The sequence below is a fragment of the Euphorbia lathyris genome, chromosome 6, assembly GCF_963576675.1.
Source record: "Euphorbia lathyris chromosome 6, ddEupLath1.1, whole genome shotgun sequence".
NCBI lineage: Eukaryota > Viridiplantae > Streptophyta > Magnoliopsida > Malpighiales > Euphorbiaceae > Euphorbia > Euphorbia lathyris.
The window spans coordinates 49643477-49662831 of NC_088915.1; the positions used below are offsets into that span (position 1 = coordinate 49643477).

The window sequence follows — 19355 nt, forward strand, 5'->3', positions numbered from 1 at the left end:
TATGACCTCTAAAATACTGGAGGCGGTCCTAATGAGGACATCTGGCAGCACGCTTGCTATGTGACAGGATGCACCACCTGACGTCATTGCAGTCTGAAGGTTGCAGAACCAAATGAAAGTTGACACGTGTTTAATGAGTCATTAGGGTGCATTCCCAAGAGTGCGACAGTTACCACTGGTAGCCACTATAAATAGATAACATATGTATTTTATATGAGGTATGTAAAGAGTACACATTTAACAATGTTTCCTATTGTCTTCAACCTTCTTTTAACCTTCCGCTAACTTAAGTATAAAAACGGGTTCGTCGGAAATAAATGGGTATTAATGGTGTTGTGAAAGATTGTTCATATTACACAACATCAATTAATATTTGCATATTAATGGGTATTCTATCAGTAATTCTAATATTAACAGTAATGAGGATGAATTTACATATAGTGAAGATAGCTAAAACTGTCCCCAATTTATCCCTGGAAATAAAAAATAATATTTCTCCTCATCTCGAATCCTATGAAAATAAAGATCGAGGATGGACGGACTCTATAATAGGGCGGAACTATTACTATTGACAAACATGATTTTAAGTTAGGATGAAGAAAAATGGAAATTGTATTTACAATAAAAGAATGAATAGAATTAGAGTGAAGGCGATGGATTATAACATCATGACCTTAAACTCATCGAAATTAAGAACACCATCAGCATTAAGATCAAATTTAGAAATCATAATCCGACATTTTTCGATGGTAGAAGGCAGTCCTAATCTAGTAAGCATCATGTTCAAACTGTAAGGTGTAATTATTCCTTCACTTCCTTCCAATTGATACATCCTAAAAGCTTCTTTCAAATCCTTAACTTTCTCTTCTTCTTCTCCTCCATCAACTAACCTAACAAATTCATCAAAACACAACATCCCATCTCCATCTGAATCTGAATACTTAACTGCTGCCTCTGCCTCCGCCTGGGAAAGCTCGCCGCCTATTGCACGGACACATTGCTGCAACTCCGACGGAGATATCTTGCCATCTTTGTTCTCATCAAAGTGGTCGAACACACGCTCATATTGATGCTGTTTGTTCATCATAATCATCCTAAAATACTCGTGGAAAAGAGAAACTAATTAATAAAAAAAAAATGTTGAGGAAGAAGAGTTTAGAAATAAAGAAGAACAAGGAAACGATATATATAGAGATGATGGAAAATCCGCGTATCGTGACTTGACCATCAACTTATAGGCTAGGTAACAGAAGGAAGTTAATAAGTTTTGTACTTTGATGGAAATTCCAGGCAGCTTCGGCCGTACCAACTGGTTTTGTTTGGACGGGCTGATACGAGGAATCAACCAAGAAATGAAGTTATTCAAACTTGGACTTTAGAAGAACCCACAACAAATAAAAAATGGAGTTTGATTTTTATCCAATGTTATCAAAACCAAATCAGACCGTACAACAAACCAATTATTTTTTATGGTTTTTTTTCTTCCCTTTATGGATCTTGTACCGATAGAATTTCTATGTTATATCCGTACTTTTTAATATAATGGAATGATACTATAATATTTTTATAAAAAGAAAAAAAATGGATTGAACCATTTGAAATGGTCGAATCAATTACAAACCGTTCCAGTTGAACTATTTGGTCCGGTCACACTAAAAAAAAATGTATATGTAAAAGGTATGTGTGGTACCAAATATCATTACATGTAATTAATAGCAATACTGTGTATTTATATATTATATTAATATTTAAATATTAAAAAAATAAATTTAAAATTCTTAATAAATTTAATTTACATTAAATTAAGTTATCTAAAACAAAATTTAAAACTCTTAATTAAATTTAATTTACATTTGGACACGTGTATTGTGACCCCACGTAATAATTTAAATAGTAGGGCCTCTTATGATATATGTGGGTCCATGTTACACGTGTCAAAATATGTATGGAAGGTCTTCTATTTGACATGGAAAACCCGGTGCTTCTAATAATTTGCCCTGGTTGGGACTTCTAATTCGATTTTTAAAGGCTTAATACATTATTGGTCCCTTGAACTTGTTCAAAAAATTTGATTGGTCCCTAAACTTTCAAAGTGTTTTGATAATCTTCTCAACTTGCATAAAATATTCAATTAGTCATTTGAACTTGTATAAAATATTCAGTTAGCCCTCTGAACTCGGTTGCAAAAAAGTACATTATTCCACATGTCTTAAAAGAAAGTAAAACGATCAAGATCGGAGTATACAGTTCTAATATTAGAGAAGAGAAATTTTATAGTTGAATAAGTAATAACTTCATTTTTAATATATTTTTTAATTATTTAATAATATTTTAAGATGCGTGGATAAATATTTCGCATTTAACTTACTTTTTTGTAAGTAATTGATCAATTAATTATATTTTATGTAAATTTAGTGAATTAGTTAAATATTATATATAAATTAAAAAAGCTATCAGCATATAGAAGGCCAATTAAACTTTTTGAAGAAATTCCGACAAATGATGTATTAAGCCATTTTTAAAACATTGCTTTTAGCATGATGTTCCAATTTCCAAAAGCTAGCGGGCCGTCCAACTTTTGTGATTCACATATGCATGCCGTGCGTGGATCATATGATGTTGAATTTTCCGGTTAATATTGACTTTTCTGATAGAGCTCAACTAATAAATAAATATAGGAATCTTATAAGAAAACTATATTTTCATATTACACATATTTTGGAACTAGTTAAAGGGAAACGTGTAAAAAAGCGGATCACGTTTAACACTTTCTGTTTTTCTATTGGCCTAATACATTACAACTATTTGAACTTGTCTAAAATAGTAGATTGGTTTTTTAAACTTTACAAGTGTCTCACCAGCTCTTTAAACTTACTTATTTCTTATCACCGATATCCTAAACTTGTCCATAAAAATAAGTTAACTCCTTGAACTTTGCAAGTGTCTCACCAACTTCCTAAATTTACTTATTCTGTAACAACTAAATACAAAAATTTATTAAACCTAAATTCTAAAAATACGTCTTCATCTATTCGAGAGATAATTTTTTCGATTCTCCTATCTTTCAACCTATTATAAGAGTTAGTGTTGCAGATTTGAGAGATTGAATGGATAGGAATCGAGAGTTAGTATTATAGTTTTCGTATTCAGTTGTTACAGAATAAGCAAGTTTAGGGAGTTGGTGAGACACTTGTAAAATTCAAAGAGCTAATCTATTTTTATGGACAAGTTTAGGAAGTTGGTGATACGAAATAAGTAAGTTTAGAAAGCTGGTAAAACACTTGCAAAGTTTAAAAAGTCAATCTACTATTTTAGATAAGTGCAGGTATGTATTAAGCTTTTTCTATTTATGTGATTGGAAATTGCTATCTTATTCTTCCCTTTGCCCTTTTTGTTTTTGCTATTACAATATTAACTAGATTTAGGTCCGTGCAATGCACGGATTACATGATTTTACTATATTAGACAAATATAATTTTGATATTAAATATTAACCGAAGTTATAAACATACAAATGTCACTTATTGTTTCATTCTTCGACTTGTGAAGAATTTTTTATAACCGAATAATCTTTGTTTTAATTTTTCAGTTAAGTTATATGTAGCACTAATTTCTTAAATGTAGTTATATTTAGAAACATGTTTTATTAAATTTTTGAGTGGTAAAAATAATAAGAATATAAACTTATATGTAGCACTAATTTCTTCAATGTAGTTATATTTAGAAACATGTTTTATTAATTTTTTGAGTGGTAAAAATAATAAGAATATAAACTTGTGGTGAACGGCTACATATATGAGATTCTACTTATTCTTTTTTTAATGCTGATATTTGAGTTTAACTCAAACCAAAAAGTTAGATTGGAATTGACAAATTATATTTATCTATTGTAATTGAATTAAAGGTCAATTTAGCACCTAAAGTTGGCTCAGATTCAGTTTTGCCCAAAATTTAAGTATCAACTCAGTCGTCTTGAAGTTTGCAATATTTAACAAATTAGTCCAAATTTAATAAGTTTTTAGGAATTAAAATTGATTGTATTTGGGATAATTTATCAAATATTACCAACTTCAAGTATAAACTTTAATTTAGACTAAATTGAACATGTCAATCAACTTTAAATGCCAAATTAACCCTTAATTCGATTATATTGAAAAACAGATAAACTCTTTCGTATTTTTATGTATATCTAATAAAATGGATATACTAAATTATTCTTGTATAGTAATTTGATATTTGAAATAAATAAAAAACCTATTTTCTTTTTTATGTATTTTTATATATAAGAATATAGTTTTGTGAATATTATCTGAAAAGAATCTTTTGTTTAGAGGGATAGGAAACAGTGAAATTATAGAAACAAACTTGATTTTTGGGTTAAAATTCCTCAAACTTGTTCACCAAAAAATATTCCTCAAAACTGGCGTTAAAGTTGCCCATTGTTTGGGAATATTTAGTTTGACAGATTTTGCAATTATTCAAAAAAAACAGATCCTCTATAAAATCGTTTATTTAGATAGAAAATAAATAAGGGAGTTCACTATTTTTTTAAAGGTTTCTTATGAAAAAATATTATGGACAATGCCTTAAAATCCAAATATGGGCTCTTGCATATTTATTTCTTGTACTATATTTAAAAAATCACATGAAATGTTTCTTTTGTTGTCATCTTTTGAAACTTCAAAGCTTCTCTTACATATTTAACAAAAGATTCCTTAACCCTTTCCCAATCATCAAAAATTTTAAGATCTCGATCTCTCGGAGTTGAGCAAGAACCACTTTTTGTTCATGGGAGGTGCTTAGCAAACATTTGAGCCCCTTTTTTTTTACCATCTTTAGATTTTATGAAATTTGATGATAAATAGTAATAAAATGGCCTTATAACAAAAAACCATATATAATAAAATCTCACCTTAAAATCGACGGTGTTAAAAATTCAAATTTGACTTCCTCCATTAAAGTTAGTGTCTGCCAAGGTGTATATGAGCATAAAAGTTTCCCCTAATGATATACAACTTAAAGAAAATCCATATCAATGAAAAAAAAACAAATAATGTAAAGTGGCTTTTGTGTGGACAATAGAAAGGGGAAATCCTTAATTCTAGGATTTTGTTTCGTGGAATATGAACATCAAAACAATTTTGGAAGACTATTTGTAAAAAAAAATAAGAATCATAAAATCATAAAGGAAGAGCTCTCACCAAACTGTTAGGCATTATTGAAATGAATGAGGTAAGAAATTAGAAAACTCCTTTTAATTCTCATTAAGATAAAAAGATAAAATGCTTACATATTTATATTCTCTCCAGGTGTGGTCATCAAGAAAACTATATGCTAAGAATAAAAAGGACAACAAGGACAAGTGACACATGGAGGAATTACAGCTATTGATATTAGGGTTTTTGGATCAATGGTTGTGATGAAAGAGGGAAGGATCCGGATGAGGTGAGGTATAGACTAAGTGTGGTGTGCTTTATTCTAGAATATGCTATTGGTGAGAAAAGACTGTAATGTCCCTGATGTTGGTTAAAAGACTAAAAAGTCCCTGGAAGTCCAACGGACTAGATGTTACGGATAAGAAAGAGTTAAGAGTTAAAACTCTTTAACTCAAACACTTCAAAGCAGCGATTCTTCTTCTTCTTTTCTTGGCTTTTTCATTTCGCCATTTTCTTTGTTCTGAAGCAAAACCTTCAGTTCTGTATTGAATTATGTTCTGTATTGAAGCTTTGATCTTGTTACCCGTCCTCAAACTAGGCATGATAAGGATTTATCAAGCCAAGTTCGCTCAACAGAAATCGAAGATGGGGCGCATGTTGCGCTTTGGTGAAGAGATCGACCAGTTGAAGCGCCGATGAGATGGGCATGAGGCGGATTAGACCATTTTGAACCCGTTCACGGATAACATGACAGTCTATGTCGATGTGTTTGGTCCTTTCGTGGAAGATGGGGTTTTGTGCGATATGCATGGCGGATGTGTTGTCACAAAAAATGAGAGAAGCCGTCTGTGGGAAGAGGTTGAAATCGTGGAGCAAGTTTGTGAGCCAGTGGAGCTCGTAAGATGTAGAAGCCATGGCTCGGTACTCCGCTTCTGAAGAAGAACGAGATACGGTGTTCTGCTTTTTGGAGCGCCAAGAGACCAGAGCGGAGCCGAGGAAAATGGCGTAGCCGGTGATGGATCTACGCGTTTCTAGGCAAGTTGCCCAATCTGAATCGGTGAAGGCCTGGAGTTGGAGGTCATTGCATGCCGGGAAAAACAGACCGAGGCCGATAGAACCTTTGAGGTAACGAAGTATTCTTTGTGCTCTAAATTGGTTGTCTGTAGTTGGGGCATTTAAATGTTGGGAAAGATGATTAACGATGTAGGAGATGTCTGGTCTGGTGTGTGTGAGGTAAAGTAGTTTACCTATGAGTTGTCGGTAAGAAGTGATGTCTGGTAGTGGGGATGGATTGGGTGGTGGTTTATAATTTGGTAAATCTAGGGAGGAGGCTGGCTTACAGTCGATGAATCCCATGTCGTGTATGAGCTCTAATGAATATTTTCTTTGTGACATGTGGAGCCCCTATGATGTTCGAGTGAATTCGAAACCGAGGAAATAATGGAGTGGACCAAGATCCTTGATACTGAATTTGTTGTTGAGGTGATCCTTGGCGGAGATAATCATCTACATGTTGTTTCCGGCGAGGATAACATCATCGACGTAAATTAGGAGAATGGTGATATGATCCTTTGCCCTGGCTGTGAATAATGAAGGATCAGCCGATGATTGTGTAAATCCTATGCCTTTGACAGTGCTTGTGAGCTTGGCATTCCACTGCCTGCCTGCTTGACGGAGGCCATAGAGGGATTTCCGGAGTTTACAAACTTGTTGTGGTGTGGTTGAGGACAAGCCTGGTGGTAATTTCATAAAAACATCCTCGTCGAGCTCCCCATGTAGGTAAGCATTATCGATATCCAGTTGATGAATATACCATTTTTGTGCAACGGCAATGGCTAATAGTGCTCGTATTGTGGTGAATTTGGCTACAGGGGCAAAGGTGGCGAAGAAGTCCACTCCTTCTTGTTGTGTGTATCTTTTGGCGACGAGCCTGGCCTTAAAACGGGCGATGCTGCCATCCGCCTTGTGCTTAACCTTATACACCCAATGGCAGCCGATCGGTTTCTTTCCGGCAGTTAATAGTACCAAATCCCATGTGTGGTTTTCCTCAAGTGCATTTAGCTCATCTTCCATGGCTTTAATCCATTTAGGATCTGACTTGGCTTCATTATATGTTGCAGGTTCACGGTGGCATGTTAAGTTGATGAAAAAGGCTCTTTTGTCGGACGGCAACTTATCGTATGTGAGGTGTTTGCAAAGGACATGTGGAGAGGTTGTATGGTTTGGTAGAACGGTACCTTGGGCTAGAGCCAAATGATAGTCTCAAAGATAAGTGGGTAACCTCTTTGTCCTTGTGGGTCTCTGTAGCTGTTGCTCTGTTGTTGCCTGAGTGATATTTTGATCTTCTTCATTTGTGGTTTGTATGGCGTCTATATGTTGAGTAATGTCAGGAATTGGTGGATCAACATCTGTGTCTAACTCTGTTTCCTCATCTTCAGTCATAGATGCCATGTGTAATGTGTCCAACTCTTCTTCGCTACAGAATGATGTGCTTTGTGTTTGATTATTTTCTGAGAAAGGAAAGTGATGCTCAAAAAATTTGACATGCCTGGAAAAAAGAATAACGTTAGTGGTTAAATTCAATAATCCGTAGCCTTTTGTTCCAAGTCTGTAGCCAAGAAAAACACATTTGATTGCCCGATCTGTGAATTTGTTCTTGTGTCGATCAAGGGTGGAGGCATATGCCAGACACCCAAAAACCTTGAGATCCTCGAGGTTGCTCTGTTGTCCATAGATGCGTTCATATGGAGTTTGTCCCTGTATAGGCACAGATGGTAATCTGTTGATGAGGTAGACTGCATGTCTGACTGCCTCGGGCCAAAAATGTTTTGGTAGAGAGCTTTGAAACATGATTGCCCTTGTAGTGTTCATGATGTCTTGATGCTTTCTCTCTACTCTGCCATTTTGTTGTGGGGTCTCAGGACAGGATGTCTGATGTGTGATGCCATTAGTTATGTAAAAATCCTTCATGATGAACTCGGGGCCATTATCGGTTCTTATAGTTTTGATGTCTTTGTTGAATTGTCTGCTGATGTATTTGCAAAAATGTTGAAGTGTTGTGCTTGCCTCTCCTTTTGTCTGCATTAGAGTGACCCATGTATACCTGCTATGATCGTCGAGTATGGTTAAGAAATAATGATGATTAGAGTAAGACTCTTTGACCGGTCCCCATATGTCGACGTGTATTAGGTCGAAACATGCTTTGGCTATGTTCTGGCTTAATGAAAATGGGATTTTTTTTCTGTTTGGCCTTTTGACAAACATCACATGGCATTGATTTGTAATAATTAAAGTCATTACACGGTAAGCTAAGGCCTCTAAGTCTCTCATAGGAGGGATGACCAAAGCGCATATGCCAAACATTGGCTTTAATTGAAAAAACAGAACAATTAAAAGGATGAACTTCTTTTGGCAATGGGTATTCCAGATAGTATAAGCCCTCATGTTCCCTAGCCAAGCCAATCCTCTTCCAACTTGTTGTGTCCTGTATAGCACAGATTGAGCCCGTTATCACAATGCATAATTTTCCATTATCCATCAACTTGCTAGTTGAAATGAGATTGTAGTCAAAGTTAGGTATACACAGGGCATGATGCAAAACTAGTTGTGGACTGAGGATAACTGTTCCCATATATTCAGCTTTAACCCTTTCCCCATTTGGCAAATTTACCCAGCACTTGTCTATTTTAGCAAATGAACTATAGAGTTTAATATCACAAATGATGTGGTCAGTGGCCCCTGTGTCTATTATCCAGCATGGTGAAGTAGAGATGAGATTTAAAGTTTTACCAGAGCAATCCCCTTTCACAAAGGTATTGACGCTACTGCCCGAGGCTGGGGCCTTTCCTTGGTGGCTCAGTGGCAATAGGGCGACCAGTGTCTGGTATTGTTCTTTGGTTAGGGAGAATGGCTCTGTGTTGACTTGTTTGTTGTCTTCTTCCCCTGAATCTCCATTATCTCTGCTTTGGTTTACAGATGTGTTTGCCTTTGATTGATTGGTTCTGAAAGGATTATTGCCCTTGTTTCTGTTTCCATAGCTTGGTGGGTAACCGTGCTTCTTGAAACAGATGTCTTCAGTATGTCCTGATATTCCACAAAATGTGCACAAAGATGAGCTCTTGTTATTTGGTTTGCGATTGTTATACCTCGAGTTTCCTTGTTTGCTTTGTTTGTTCTGCGTGTTGGTAGTAAAACCTGCGAACATGTTACTTTCACCTCCGTCGTTGTTTGTGACAGGTGCTAGCCCTATCTGCCGCTCATGCTGCATGGCCAAGGCATATGTCTTGTTTAGCGAAGGTAACGGCTCTATCAGCAGGATCTATGAGAGGATGGTTGAATACGAGTCATTCAGGCCCTGCAGAAACGTCATGACTTGATCTGCATCCTGTTGATCTCGCAGAACCTTGAAGGCGTCGCAGCTACACGATTGTCGGCAGGTGCATTTGGGCATAGGCCTAAGGTTTGTTAACTCGTCGTAGAGTATCTTTAGGCAAGTGTAGTAGTCCGTCACACTAACGCTTCCCTGCTTGAGGTTGTGTATTTCTCTCCGCAGCTGAAGTATACGCAAGGTATCCGCCTGAGCGAAACGCTCCTTGAGGTCTGCCCAGACCTGGTCAGCTTTGTCAAGCCACATGATGCTCCGGGCGATTGAAGGTGATAACGCATGATGTATCCATGACATTACCATGTTGTTACATCTTTCCCACTGATTATACATATTGTCTTCCAATGCAGGGGCCTTGATGGTGCCGTCTACGAAGGAGTACTTGTTTTTGGACATGAGTGCGACCTTGACAGCTCGTGACCATTGGTGGTAATTTGGTCCGGTGAGGACTTGTGAAACCAGAGTTAGGGCTGGTGTTTCATTTTGGGGAAGGTGATAGGGGTTGCTGGAAGTTATCAATGGTGGATTGGCCATTGTTGATGAGTGCTAAGCTTGGAAGTTATCTCTCTAATACCATATTGAAATGAATGAGGTAAGAAATTAGAAAACTCCTTTTAATTCTCATTAAGATAAAAAGATAAAATGCTTACATATTTATATTCTCTCTAGGTGTGGTCATCAAGAAAACTATATGCTAAGAATAAAAAGGACAACAAGGACAAGTGACACATGGAGGAATTACAGCTCTTGATATTAGGGTTTTTGGATCAATGGTTGTGATGAAAGAGGGAAGGATCCGGATGAGGTGAGGTGTAGACTAAGTGTGGTGTGCTTTATTCTAGAATATGCTATTGGTGAGAAAAGACTGTAATGTCCCTGATGTTGGTTAAAAGACTAAAAAGTCCCTGGAAGTCCAAAGGACTAGATGTTACGGATAAGAAAGAGTTAAGAGTTAAAACTCTTTAACTCAAACACTTCAAAGCAGCGATTCTTCTTCTTCTTTTCTTGGCTTTTTCATTTCGCCATTTTCTTTGTTCTGAAGCAAAACCTTCAGTTCTGTATTGAATTCTGTTCTGTATTGAAGCTTTGATCTTGTTAGGCATTGAAAGGGTCACTGGTATTAATTGCAATCAAAATCATAACATCGTAAATATGTTGATGCAAAGGTTACCTACTTTACATGATGAATTAGCACGGGTTTTTTATGGAGCCTGAGTCGATGCTTCAGCCATATTTATACCATACATTAGAGGTAGGTAAAGTTTGGAAAGAAGATATTGAAGCATTGCTATTATTTCCAATTATAGGGGAACCTTTGCCGAAGCTGAGGGGAAAAAAATCTTCTGTCCCGAATTCCCTGTCCCCCATTCAAATTTTGACACGTGTCCCTTTAACTACACTTTAACCAAAGTTAAGTATATCTAATCATAGTTAGTAGCAATAAAGTAAGATAAAAGGGATACGTGTCAAAAATTGAATTGGGGACAGGGAAGGGGACAGGGAATTCGGGACAGAAGATTTTTTTCCGTTTGTGATAATAAGATAAGGATAAGCTTGCTTCCCTAAATATTTTTCATGCAATCACAAAGATATTTGGTTCATTAAGAATTTTTCTTCATTTTGCTAATACACACAATCGAATTTCATTTTTTTTTAAGGCATAAAGTTGTTAGATGATTTTAAGCTTGTCATATGGAATTAAGATTTTTTTATGGGTTAAGGTGCAAAAATACCCTTAACGTTTTGAGTCAGGAGCAATTTTACCCCTAACGTCTAAAATTATGCAATTTTACCCCAAACGTTTGTAGCTAAGAGCAATTTTACCCCTAACGTTGATAAATTGGATCAATTTCAGAAATAATTCATCAAACTATCTTTTCGGTCATGAATCTTATCATCTACACTTCACATGTGCGTCATTTTATCAGTAACAAATCATAAACATATGTTGGGATGTGAAAAAAATAAAAAAATAAAAATAAAATAATTGTCTTTTGTACGAATTAGACAAAACAATTCAAAAATTCACCGAATTTATAAATAGTAATCTCCAATTCTATTATTAAATTACAAAAAACATGAAATCTTTTTTTTAGAATGAATTGATATGAAATTGGTGCAAAATAATGAATAAAAATATACGTGTTTTATACTAGTGTCTGAAATTGACACAAATTACCAAGGTTAGGGGTAAAATTGCTATTGGCTACAAACGTTAAAGGCAAAATTGCACCATTTTAAACGTTAGGGGTAAAATTGCTCTTGACCCAAAACGTTAAGAGTATTTTTGCACCTTAATCCTTTTTTTATTTTATTTTATTTTATTTTGCCAACTATTTTCATTACAACCAAGTAAACCACTTTTTTTTTATTCCTCGATTTACGATTTCTTTATAACTTTTCCCATTAAATAACATTATCTCACCTTTTTGTTAACAACATTTTTATAATTAAAAACCTTTGGCTCTCTTCAAAAAAAAAAAAAAAAAAAAAAACCTTTGGCTGATGCAGTCAACACAACCACCATTAAATAATAAATTCAATTAAAACTTGAAATTGTCATATATATTAATTTATTACTTCACAAACAGAGAGACCACCTTTCTCTGTTCTTTCATTTCTTTAAATTACATATGTACACACCCATCCCCCAACTAATTAAGCACCTCCATACGGTACCTGAAACAAAAAATAAAAACATCATATGAGGCCCCTCTATCTTTTTTCTTTTTATACATTAAACTTCCAATTTTTCAATTAAATCCCATAATCAATTATAATCCTGCACATTAAATTCCTAGTTAAAAATACAATTAGCTATTCATGAATCACAAAAGTTACATTTTTGACGGTTTGAAAAAAAAAAGTTTTATATTAAAAAACTTATTTTCCAACTGCCAAACTAAAAGATGAGAGAGAGGTTCAATACAATCCTACCTGAAGTTACTCATAAGCTGCCTTAACAAGAGGTTTGGAAGAGCTTTCACTGATTAACAAGTGATCTCCAGCTTGGGATAATTCCACGACGAGTGTCGATAATTTTTGGACAATTTTTCCAGCATTGGGTCTTAAGCAAGGATCTTCATCAACACAAGACTTGGCAAGATTGGCCAATGCGAAAGCTGAATCAAACGGATAATTTCCCCCTAATGCATTATCCATCCAATCCCTCAGCTCCTGATCAGCATTTTCTGATAAAAGTATGGTCTTGATTTGCTCACTTAGCCAAATGCTTTCTTCTCTCTTCTCATCAGGTCTTGTTATAGCTGTTTTCCCTGATAAAACCTCCAGCAAAACTACCCCAAATGCATATATGTCCATGCTCGTTGAAACCGAACTTTGATGAATGTATTCTGGAGCTAAGTATCCAAGATTCCAAGTTGCAGGATTACTTGAATTCAACTCAGGATCCTCAGCTTCATCTTCAGCACACTTTGCCATTCCGAAATTCCCGATTTTTGCATTGAATTCTTCATCCAGAAATATGTTTCGGCTCTTCAGGTTTCGATGAACATAGCTTGGATTCATTACTTGATGCATATACTGTAAGGCCACTGCTACATCAAGGCAAATCTTCAGGCGCTGATCCCATGTCAAGAAACAGTAGCAGGAGTGGATGAATTGGTTCTTCATAGCCAATCCGCCGTGAAGCCAATCCTTTAAAGATCCATTTTTAGCAAATTCAAACACTAAAAGTGAATCAGAATCATCACTTGTGCATACTCCTAATGGCCTCAGAATGTTGGGATGTTTTTGTGTTGAATTCTGGAAAAGCCAAAGCTCAATCTTTGATATAATTTCGGGTTTTGTACGTTTTACTGCCAAGCTTTTCCCATTCAGACGGCCATGGTACACTGTTCCATCTACAAGATTGCTTGAACTGAAGTCTTCTGTTGCTTTTCTCAGCTCCTCTACTGTGAATTTCTCTACAAGAATTTTTCGTGGTGTGGTCTCAACAATCTGACTTTCAAGTGTATCCTGTGATCCCTCGAATGAAACTTTCTTCTCACTTGTTGTTCGAACACTTAAACTCAGCTGTTGAAGCTCTGGATCTCCCTCTTTGCTCGAATCCATCTGCTTCTTCTTCTTCAATTGGATAATCAAGAAGGCTGCTATGATAGCAATGCTTGCCCCAACTACAACACCAGTAACTGCAATGTAAATCCCTACCATCCACATCTTCAACTTCTTCTTATGCGGATTAATCACTGGCTTACTTCCTTCACGAAACCGCGAATCAGGCTCGCGAGGTTTCACAAGGGGACCAATTGCAGGCTCGCTGTTGAGTGGTATGAGAAGGGTTGAAAAAGGTTGAAGCTTTTCGGGTTTAAAGTCAGCTAATGATCTGTTATTTGCAGAAACAATAGCTTGTGAAGTAGTATTGAACTTAACAGCTACATTCGAGATCGTATCGCCTTCACGAACAGGATAAGAAAGCAAGAATCTTGGTGTTGTTAGAGATGAAGAAGGACAAGCACATCTCAAGGGTACTAACAGCTTAGCATTATCAGCAAGATTCAAAGGCGAAACCCCGAAATTCTTCTCTTTGATGGCTTTGCAAGTTGTCAATCCTTGAAGGGATTGAGCAATGCTGTAGAAGCTCTCACCTTTGAGAGTAGTTTTAGTAAGCTCAGCCTGGTAGAAACTTCCATTGCATTTACACTCAATTGGTATCAACAAAGGCTCATCTTTAGGAAGAAACTCAGTGTCAACAGAGAAACCATTGGCTTTAGCAATCAGAAAACGGTTGAAACCCAAGTAGAAGCTTAAATTAGATAGAGATGAGAAGTAAGAATTAGTAGAAAGTACGAGAAACGTTCTGCATCGATCCGAGGAACCAGTAGGAGTATTGCAACAGTAGCCAGAAGCATCTGAAGATGTAGTTTCACAGCTCAACAAGTTGTGCCCAAGACTAGGGAGAATCAAACAGAAGAGGAATAAGAGAAATTTAGTGGTATTAATTGTCATGCCTAGGCTGTCACCACTAGCTTGTTTCTACATGGAAAAAGGCTAATAAATTAAGATTTTAATCTTGGATCTATTACAAAAAGAATGGTGTCAAATAGAGGTTTTGTCAAAGGGAAAGAGGGACAAGATTCTTGGGGATAGGAAAGGTATATTTTCAAGTCTGGTTGTAGCTGTTTGGACTTGATTCCTTAAGAAAAGGTAAGGGGTGGCTATGTATCCCAAAGTTTTCAATTTCCGATAGCCTCCACTACTTACTCATCATATACAAATTCTTATATGCAATGCAGGAATGTATGACACATGATCACGTGCTGCTACAAGAAAATCTAGTGCACAGATAATTCTGTTAACGATGTTTTCACTTTCAGTGATACAAAAAGGAGTCAAATGTACAATTAACCAAACCTCGTAAAAATTCTTGATCACTCACTGTCTTTATGTGATTTTCATCTGTCTGGTGGAAACACTACAGCAGAAAAATTACGAAATTCAAAAATAGATTCTTGTTCATGAAACTCCAAGCATATCAAACTTTAAAATACGTACATAGATGAACAAGCTATAATAAAGAAGATAATGTGAATGAACAAGGAAAAGATGGTATGCATTGGGAAGAAAAGTGAGATATGAATATATATTCCAAATTGACAAGGACTCTTAATAATGTCCTAAAAAGTAATAGCCATGCCTGTGGTGAATTTTCTTAATGTGCATCATTTCTTTAAAAAGGAGTATCCACTTCAATCATGGCTTAGAAGAAGAGATTATCAACATCTTTTATCCTAATTAGGTAATTATGCACTTCAAATCTAGCTAGTTTGCAAGTAAATATAAGCTTAATTGCATAAAGACTCTTGTTGTTCATTGTTAGTAGAAGTTAGCTGACTTTATTAAACGTTTGTTCTCAATTCGAACCAAACACGAATAAATACTCTAACATGATTCACTTTTAGCCCAAGTACCAAGAGTTCCTCCTCTTTTAAGTTTTTTGCTTATAAACAACTCTTTTACATTCTCTGATTTCAATCTGTTTGACACCAACAAAGATAACACTTTTTACTCCAAAAACTTTCAATATTTGAGAAAGGCCACTGTTACCAATGTAGGGCATGCACGTGATTACACGTGTTTTGGTAGAATTGATATGGTCATATGGTATGTATGATGCCTTAACCTGAGAGAGGAGGCTCCAGCAAGGTCTCTCACGTGCATCCCTCACCAACAATCAAGACAACATAGAGAGGTTCAGAGCAAAGTATTAAAACTAATGAAATAATTTGTCATTTTTCCAAGGAGAAGGATAAAGTAACAAAGATAAATAATAAGAAAAAGGCATCCCAAGACTCATCTTTACAATTTTAGTTGATTCACACTGTGATCTTTCAATTTAGTACATTAAACTTAGGCTAAAAGCGCACTACTCAGCATTTGAAATTGCAATATTACAATTCGAAATAAGATTTTTTACACTTTCAATAGTCACATCAAAAGGTTGTATTCAAATATCAAACAATGCTCAAGCAGCATGCCTTTCTGGTAAAGTGGGTTGCAAAGAGAGTTAAGACTATAAGAGGTAGTAAACCAATCCAGGATATGATCAAAATGTAAGATTCTTGAGTCCTGTCATTGACAAAGGATACAAGAAATGTATTCTTGAGATTATAGGGTAGATTTCACACATATTCAGTTTATTTCAGACCTTGAGAAAGGTCTTTTTGTGCTTCTTATCACAGACTCACAGTACAAACTTGCATGCGGTATTGAAACATGATGTATCTTTGCCTATAACGGGCTATATGTTCATCAATTGTTCTTTTGAGCATCCCCAACACTCTTCCTCATAAGTGATATAACATGCGCTGGCTCCGGGGCTCCAAACACTGAACTTCCAGCCACAATGCAGTTTGCACCAGCTGCTGCAGCTATGTCAATTGTCGAAGGCCCTAAACCACCATCCACCTGCAAAATTTTGACCACGTAGTTGGAAATCGCGCAATGTATTCTTACTATGTAACCTAAAATTCCTAAACATTTAATAAAAAACTAGGACTAGGAGGCAAGGTTGTAAAAAACGCTAGGCGCTAGTCGGGCGGACAGAGCCCTCGAGGATTAATCGGGGATTAATCAGATTTGTATTTTTGTATTGTTTATGTATTAATCAACAAATTATTATACAAATTCAATTAAAATATGCATTATACTATCTAAAAATAATAATATAAAATTATTTAATATAGAAAAACACGTATATTTGTAACATATATTTTTAACATTGTGTAAATATCAACGTTTCAACAACAATATCATTGAAACAACTTAAAAGTGAATTATAATAAAGCAAAACAATAAATTCACAATTAAAAATCATAGAAAATCGGGCAGATTCTCGATTTCGAGCACCTAGGCGGGGCCTAGGCGGTCCAAGCGGCCTTCGTTTCGAACAGTGGTAGGAGATGGATAACCACAAATGAGCTTTGTGATATAAAACAACAAATCAAATGTAGTAGGTAGTGGATTAAAATGTCAAAATGAAGAAATCAAAACATTACATACAGATAAAGATAAATTATTCAAAATTCAGACCCCTAATGAAAAAAATAATAAGTGGCGGAAAAACAACAACACGTAGTAAACATTAAAAATGCAAAGTGCATTCAAACGTCCTGAGAAGCTTTTTATGGATTTTCAAGTAATTTAAGTTCATGATATCCCCTTGCCAAGAAGTTTCTCTTCCAAACAAAAACTAAGTAGAAGGAAACATAGATCACGAGATATAACTTTTAACCAAATTAAAAACTGGTATCCAAAAGAAGCCAAGGAATCAGTAAGTTACATGCAGAAGTGCAATGAAGATAACTTATAGACAGTTAAGAGATCACCTCACCTCTATATCAAGTGATGGATACTTCTTCCTCAATGCCTTAACCTAACAATAGGTAATAAAACCAGGGTAAATCAACCAGGAAACTTGGTAATCACTAAAACTAGAAAGGAAAGAGGAAATGCCATGGCACCTTATCCATCATACTTGGCATGAACTTCTGTCCACCAAATCCAGGTTCCACAGTCATCACAAGGACCATTTCCACAGGAATTTCACATTCAACCTGTATGTTTAAGCAACAGCTATCATGTATCCCAGGGATTCCCATTATCCTTATTTACACTACCAAATCTACCTTTAAAATATTGCATATTAGACAAGCTAATTTTTTATGTTTCATGACACAGACAAGAGCAAAAAGTTTATACCAAAGGATAAATGTCTTCAATAGGAGTTCCAGGCTTTAATGACACACCAGGCCTCATGCCCTTTGACTTGATTTTCTGTATCAGTTCTCCCCAATTTTCTATAAAATGCACCATACAGACTATGGATAAGAAAAAGAAAAAGAAAAAACAGAAATAGGAAGGTCAGAAACACCAAGAATGCAGACAGTGGGTGAGAACAGACCCCTGGATGCCTCGATATGAAATGTAAATCCAGAAGCACCAGCTTTGGCGAAAGCATCAACGTAATCATGAGGATTTGTGACCATAAGGTGGCAATCCAAATATGCTCTGTGATTAAATAACCAGAAAACTTAACGTCATAAAATATAAAACTCTGGAAGAATATAAATGTTAAAAAGATCAACACAGCTAAAAAATGAAGGATTCGAGATATTACTTTGTGTGTTTTCTCAAACTCTCAATTACAGGAGCGCCAATGGTAAGATTGGGGACAAAATGCCTATACGAAAAAATGAAAGATGAACATAAAAATCATTGATTCAGGGAGGAGAAACAGAAGAGCGACAGAACAAGCAAGGTTTTGTAGCAACTTAATATGAATATAGCAAGTGAAAATTTACAAGAGAACAAACAAATAGCTCTCTGTCTTTGAACAACAAAAAGACAATGCTAAAAGAATATATGATTCCCTGTCTCTCCACATATCTAGCACAACAGTAGCTGAGTGAAAATAAAGAAAGGCAATCTGCCCCGATCTCATGTCACTCGTCAACTACTTCAAAGATTTATCCCATTTCCAATCCACAAAACTTGTAATTTCTTAAACAAAAAACATCTTCAAAGAATTATCCTTAATTGTGTATTCTCTATACGTCTTCAGCACTATGTGAATTGATGAAAATTCTATAGTTTCCCAATAGTTAAGAGATGATGGTTTTTCTCTGAACTTATATTTAAAATATAATAATTGTCTAAAGCCATCCTAGTTTCCTGACTCCACTCAACTAGATTGGTTCAGCAAATGAAGATACATGTTTTTCCAAAGTAGATAGAAATGTAAAAGCACAAATTAGCGTGCTGCGGTAGAAAATGCTTAATCTTAATATAGATATCTAACCGAACTGGAAATAAAAATAGCTTCATTTATCAGCATAAGAGAAAGTCTGAGTAGCGAAAAAGAACCAGAATTTCAAAAAACCAACTTGTAATAACTCGATTTCAAGGCCAACATAATTTTCGTGCAAAAGCATCAAACATACCCATCCTGCAAAGAATTAGAGAAGCCAAAAATTACAATCCAGTGAAATTGATTGAACAGTAACGATAAACTTCTAAACCTAAACAAATAATCGGAACAGAGGAAGAGAGGTTGATGTACCATGATATCCATGTGTAGCCAATCAGCGCCGCAACTGAGCATGCGTTCAGCCTCTGATGCCAGATTGGAAAAATCCGATGATAGCATCGACGGTGCAATTTTAGCCGGCGGCTCCATCTCCCGATATTGACCTGAGTCAAGTGAATTGAGGATCCGGTGGAAGTTAGATGGACAATGTGGAGTGACTACAGGGTGGGTTTGGATTTTACGACCAGAGGTCAGACGTGAATAAAAT

The 19355-nt window shown here is 35.7% G+C and overlaps 3 protein-coding genes across 5 annotated transcripts; all 3 read right to left on the reverse strand.

Moving 5' to 3' along the window:
* Window positions 1–380: 380 nt before the first annotated feature.
* LOC136233017 (calcium-binding protein CML38-like) lies at window positions 381–1193 on the reverse strand. The gene has a single exon (XM_066022545.1). It carries the CDS (start codon window positions 1091–1093, stop codon window positions 659–661), a length of 435 nt encoding a protein of 144 aa, XP_065878617.1. The 5' UTR covers window positions 1094–1193; the 3' UTR covers window positions 381–658.
* A 10918-nt stretch (window positions 1194–12111) lies between these two features.
* LOC136232913 (protein LYK2) lies at window positions 12112–14925 on the reverse strand. Its single transcript, XM_066022392.1, has 2 exons — window positions 12478–14925; window positions 12112–12219 (listed from the first exon to the last, which is right to left on the reverse strand). Exon 1 carries the CDS (start codon window positions 14506–14508, stop codon window positions 12484–12486), a length of 2025 nt encoding a protein of 674 aa, XP_065878464.1. The 5' UTR covers window positions 14509–14925; the 3' UTR covers window positions 12112–12219; window positions 12478–12483.
* A 1177-nt stretch (window positions 14926–16102) lies between these two features.
* LOC136232914 (ribulose-phosphate 3-epimerase, cytoplasmic isoform) lies at window positions 16103–19355 on the reverse strand. 3 transcript variants are annotated; one of them, XM_066022395.1, is made up of 8 exons: window positions 19121–19355; window positions 19002–19006; window positions 18179–18241; window positions 17963–18069; window positions 17761–17858; window positions 17523–17615; window positions 17393–17434; window positions 16103–16467 (listed from the first exon to the last, which is right to left on the reverse strand). In XM_066022395.1, the coding sequence occupies exons 1-8, from the start codon at window positions 19235–19237 to the stop codon at window positions 16312–16314; spliced, it is 681 nt and encodes a 226-aa protein (XP_065878467.1). In that variant the 5' UTR covers window positions 19238–19355; the 3' UTR covers window positions 16103–16311. The 3 variants fall into 3 exon arrangements, with proteins under 3 accessions (XP_065878467.1, XP_065878466.1, XP_065878465.1); XM_066022394.1 differs by lacking the exon at window positions 19121–19355 and having other exon boundaries at window positions 18945–19007; XM_066022393.1 differs by lacking the exon at window positions 19121–19355 and having other exon boundaries at window positions 18925–19006.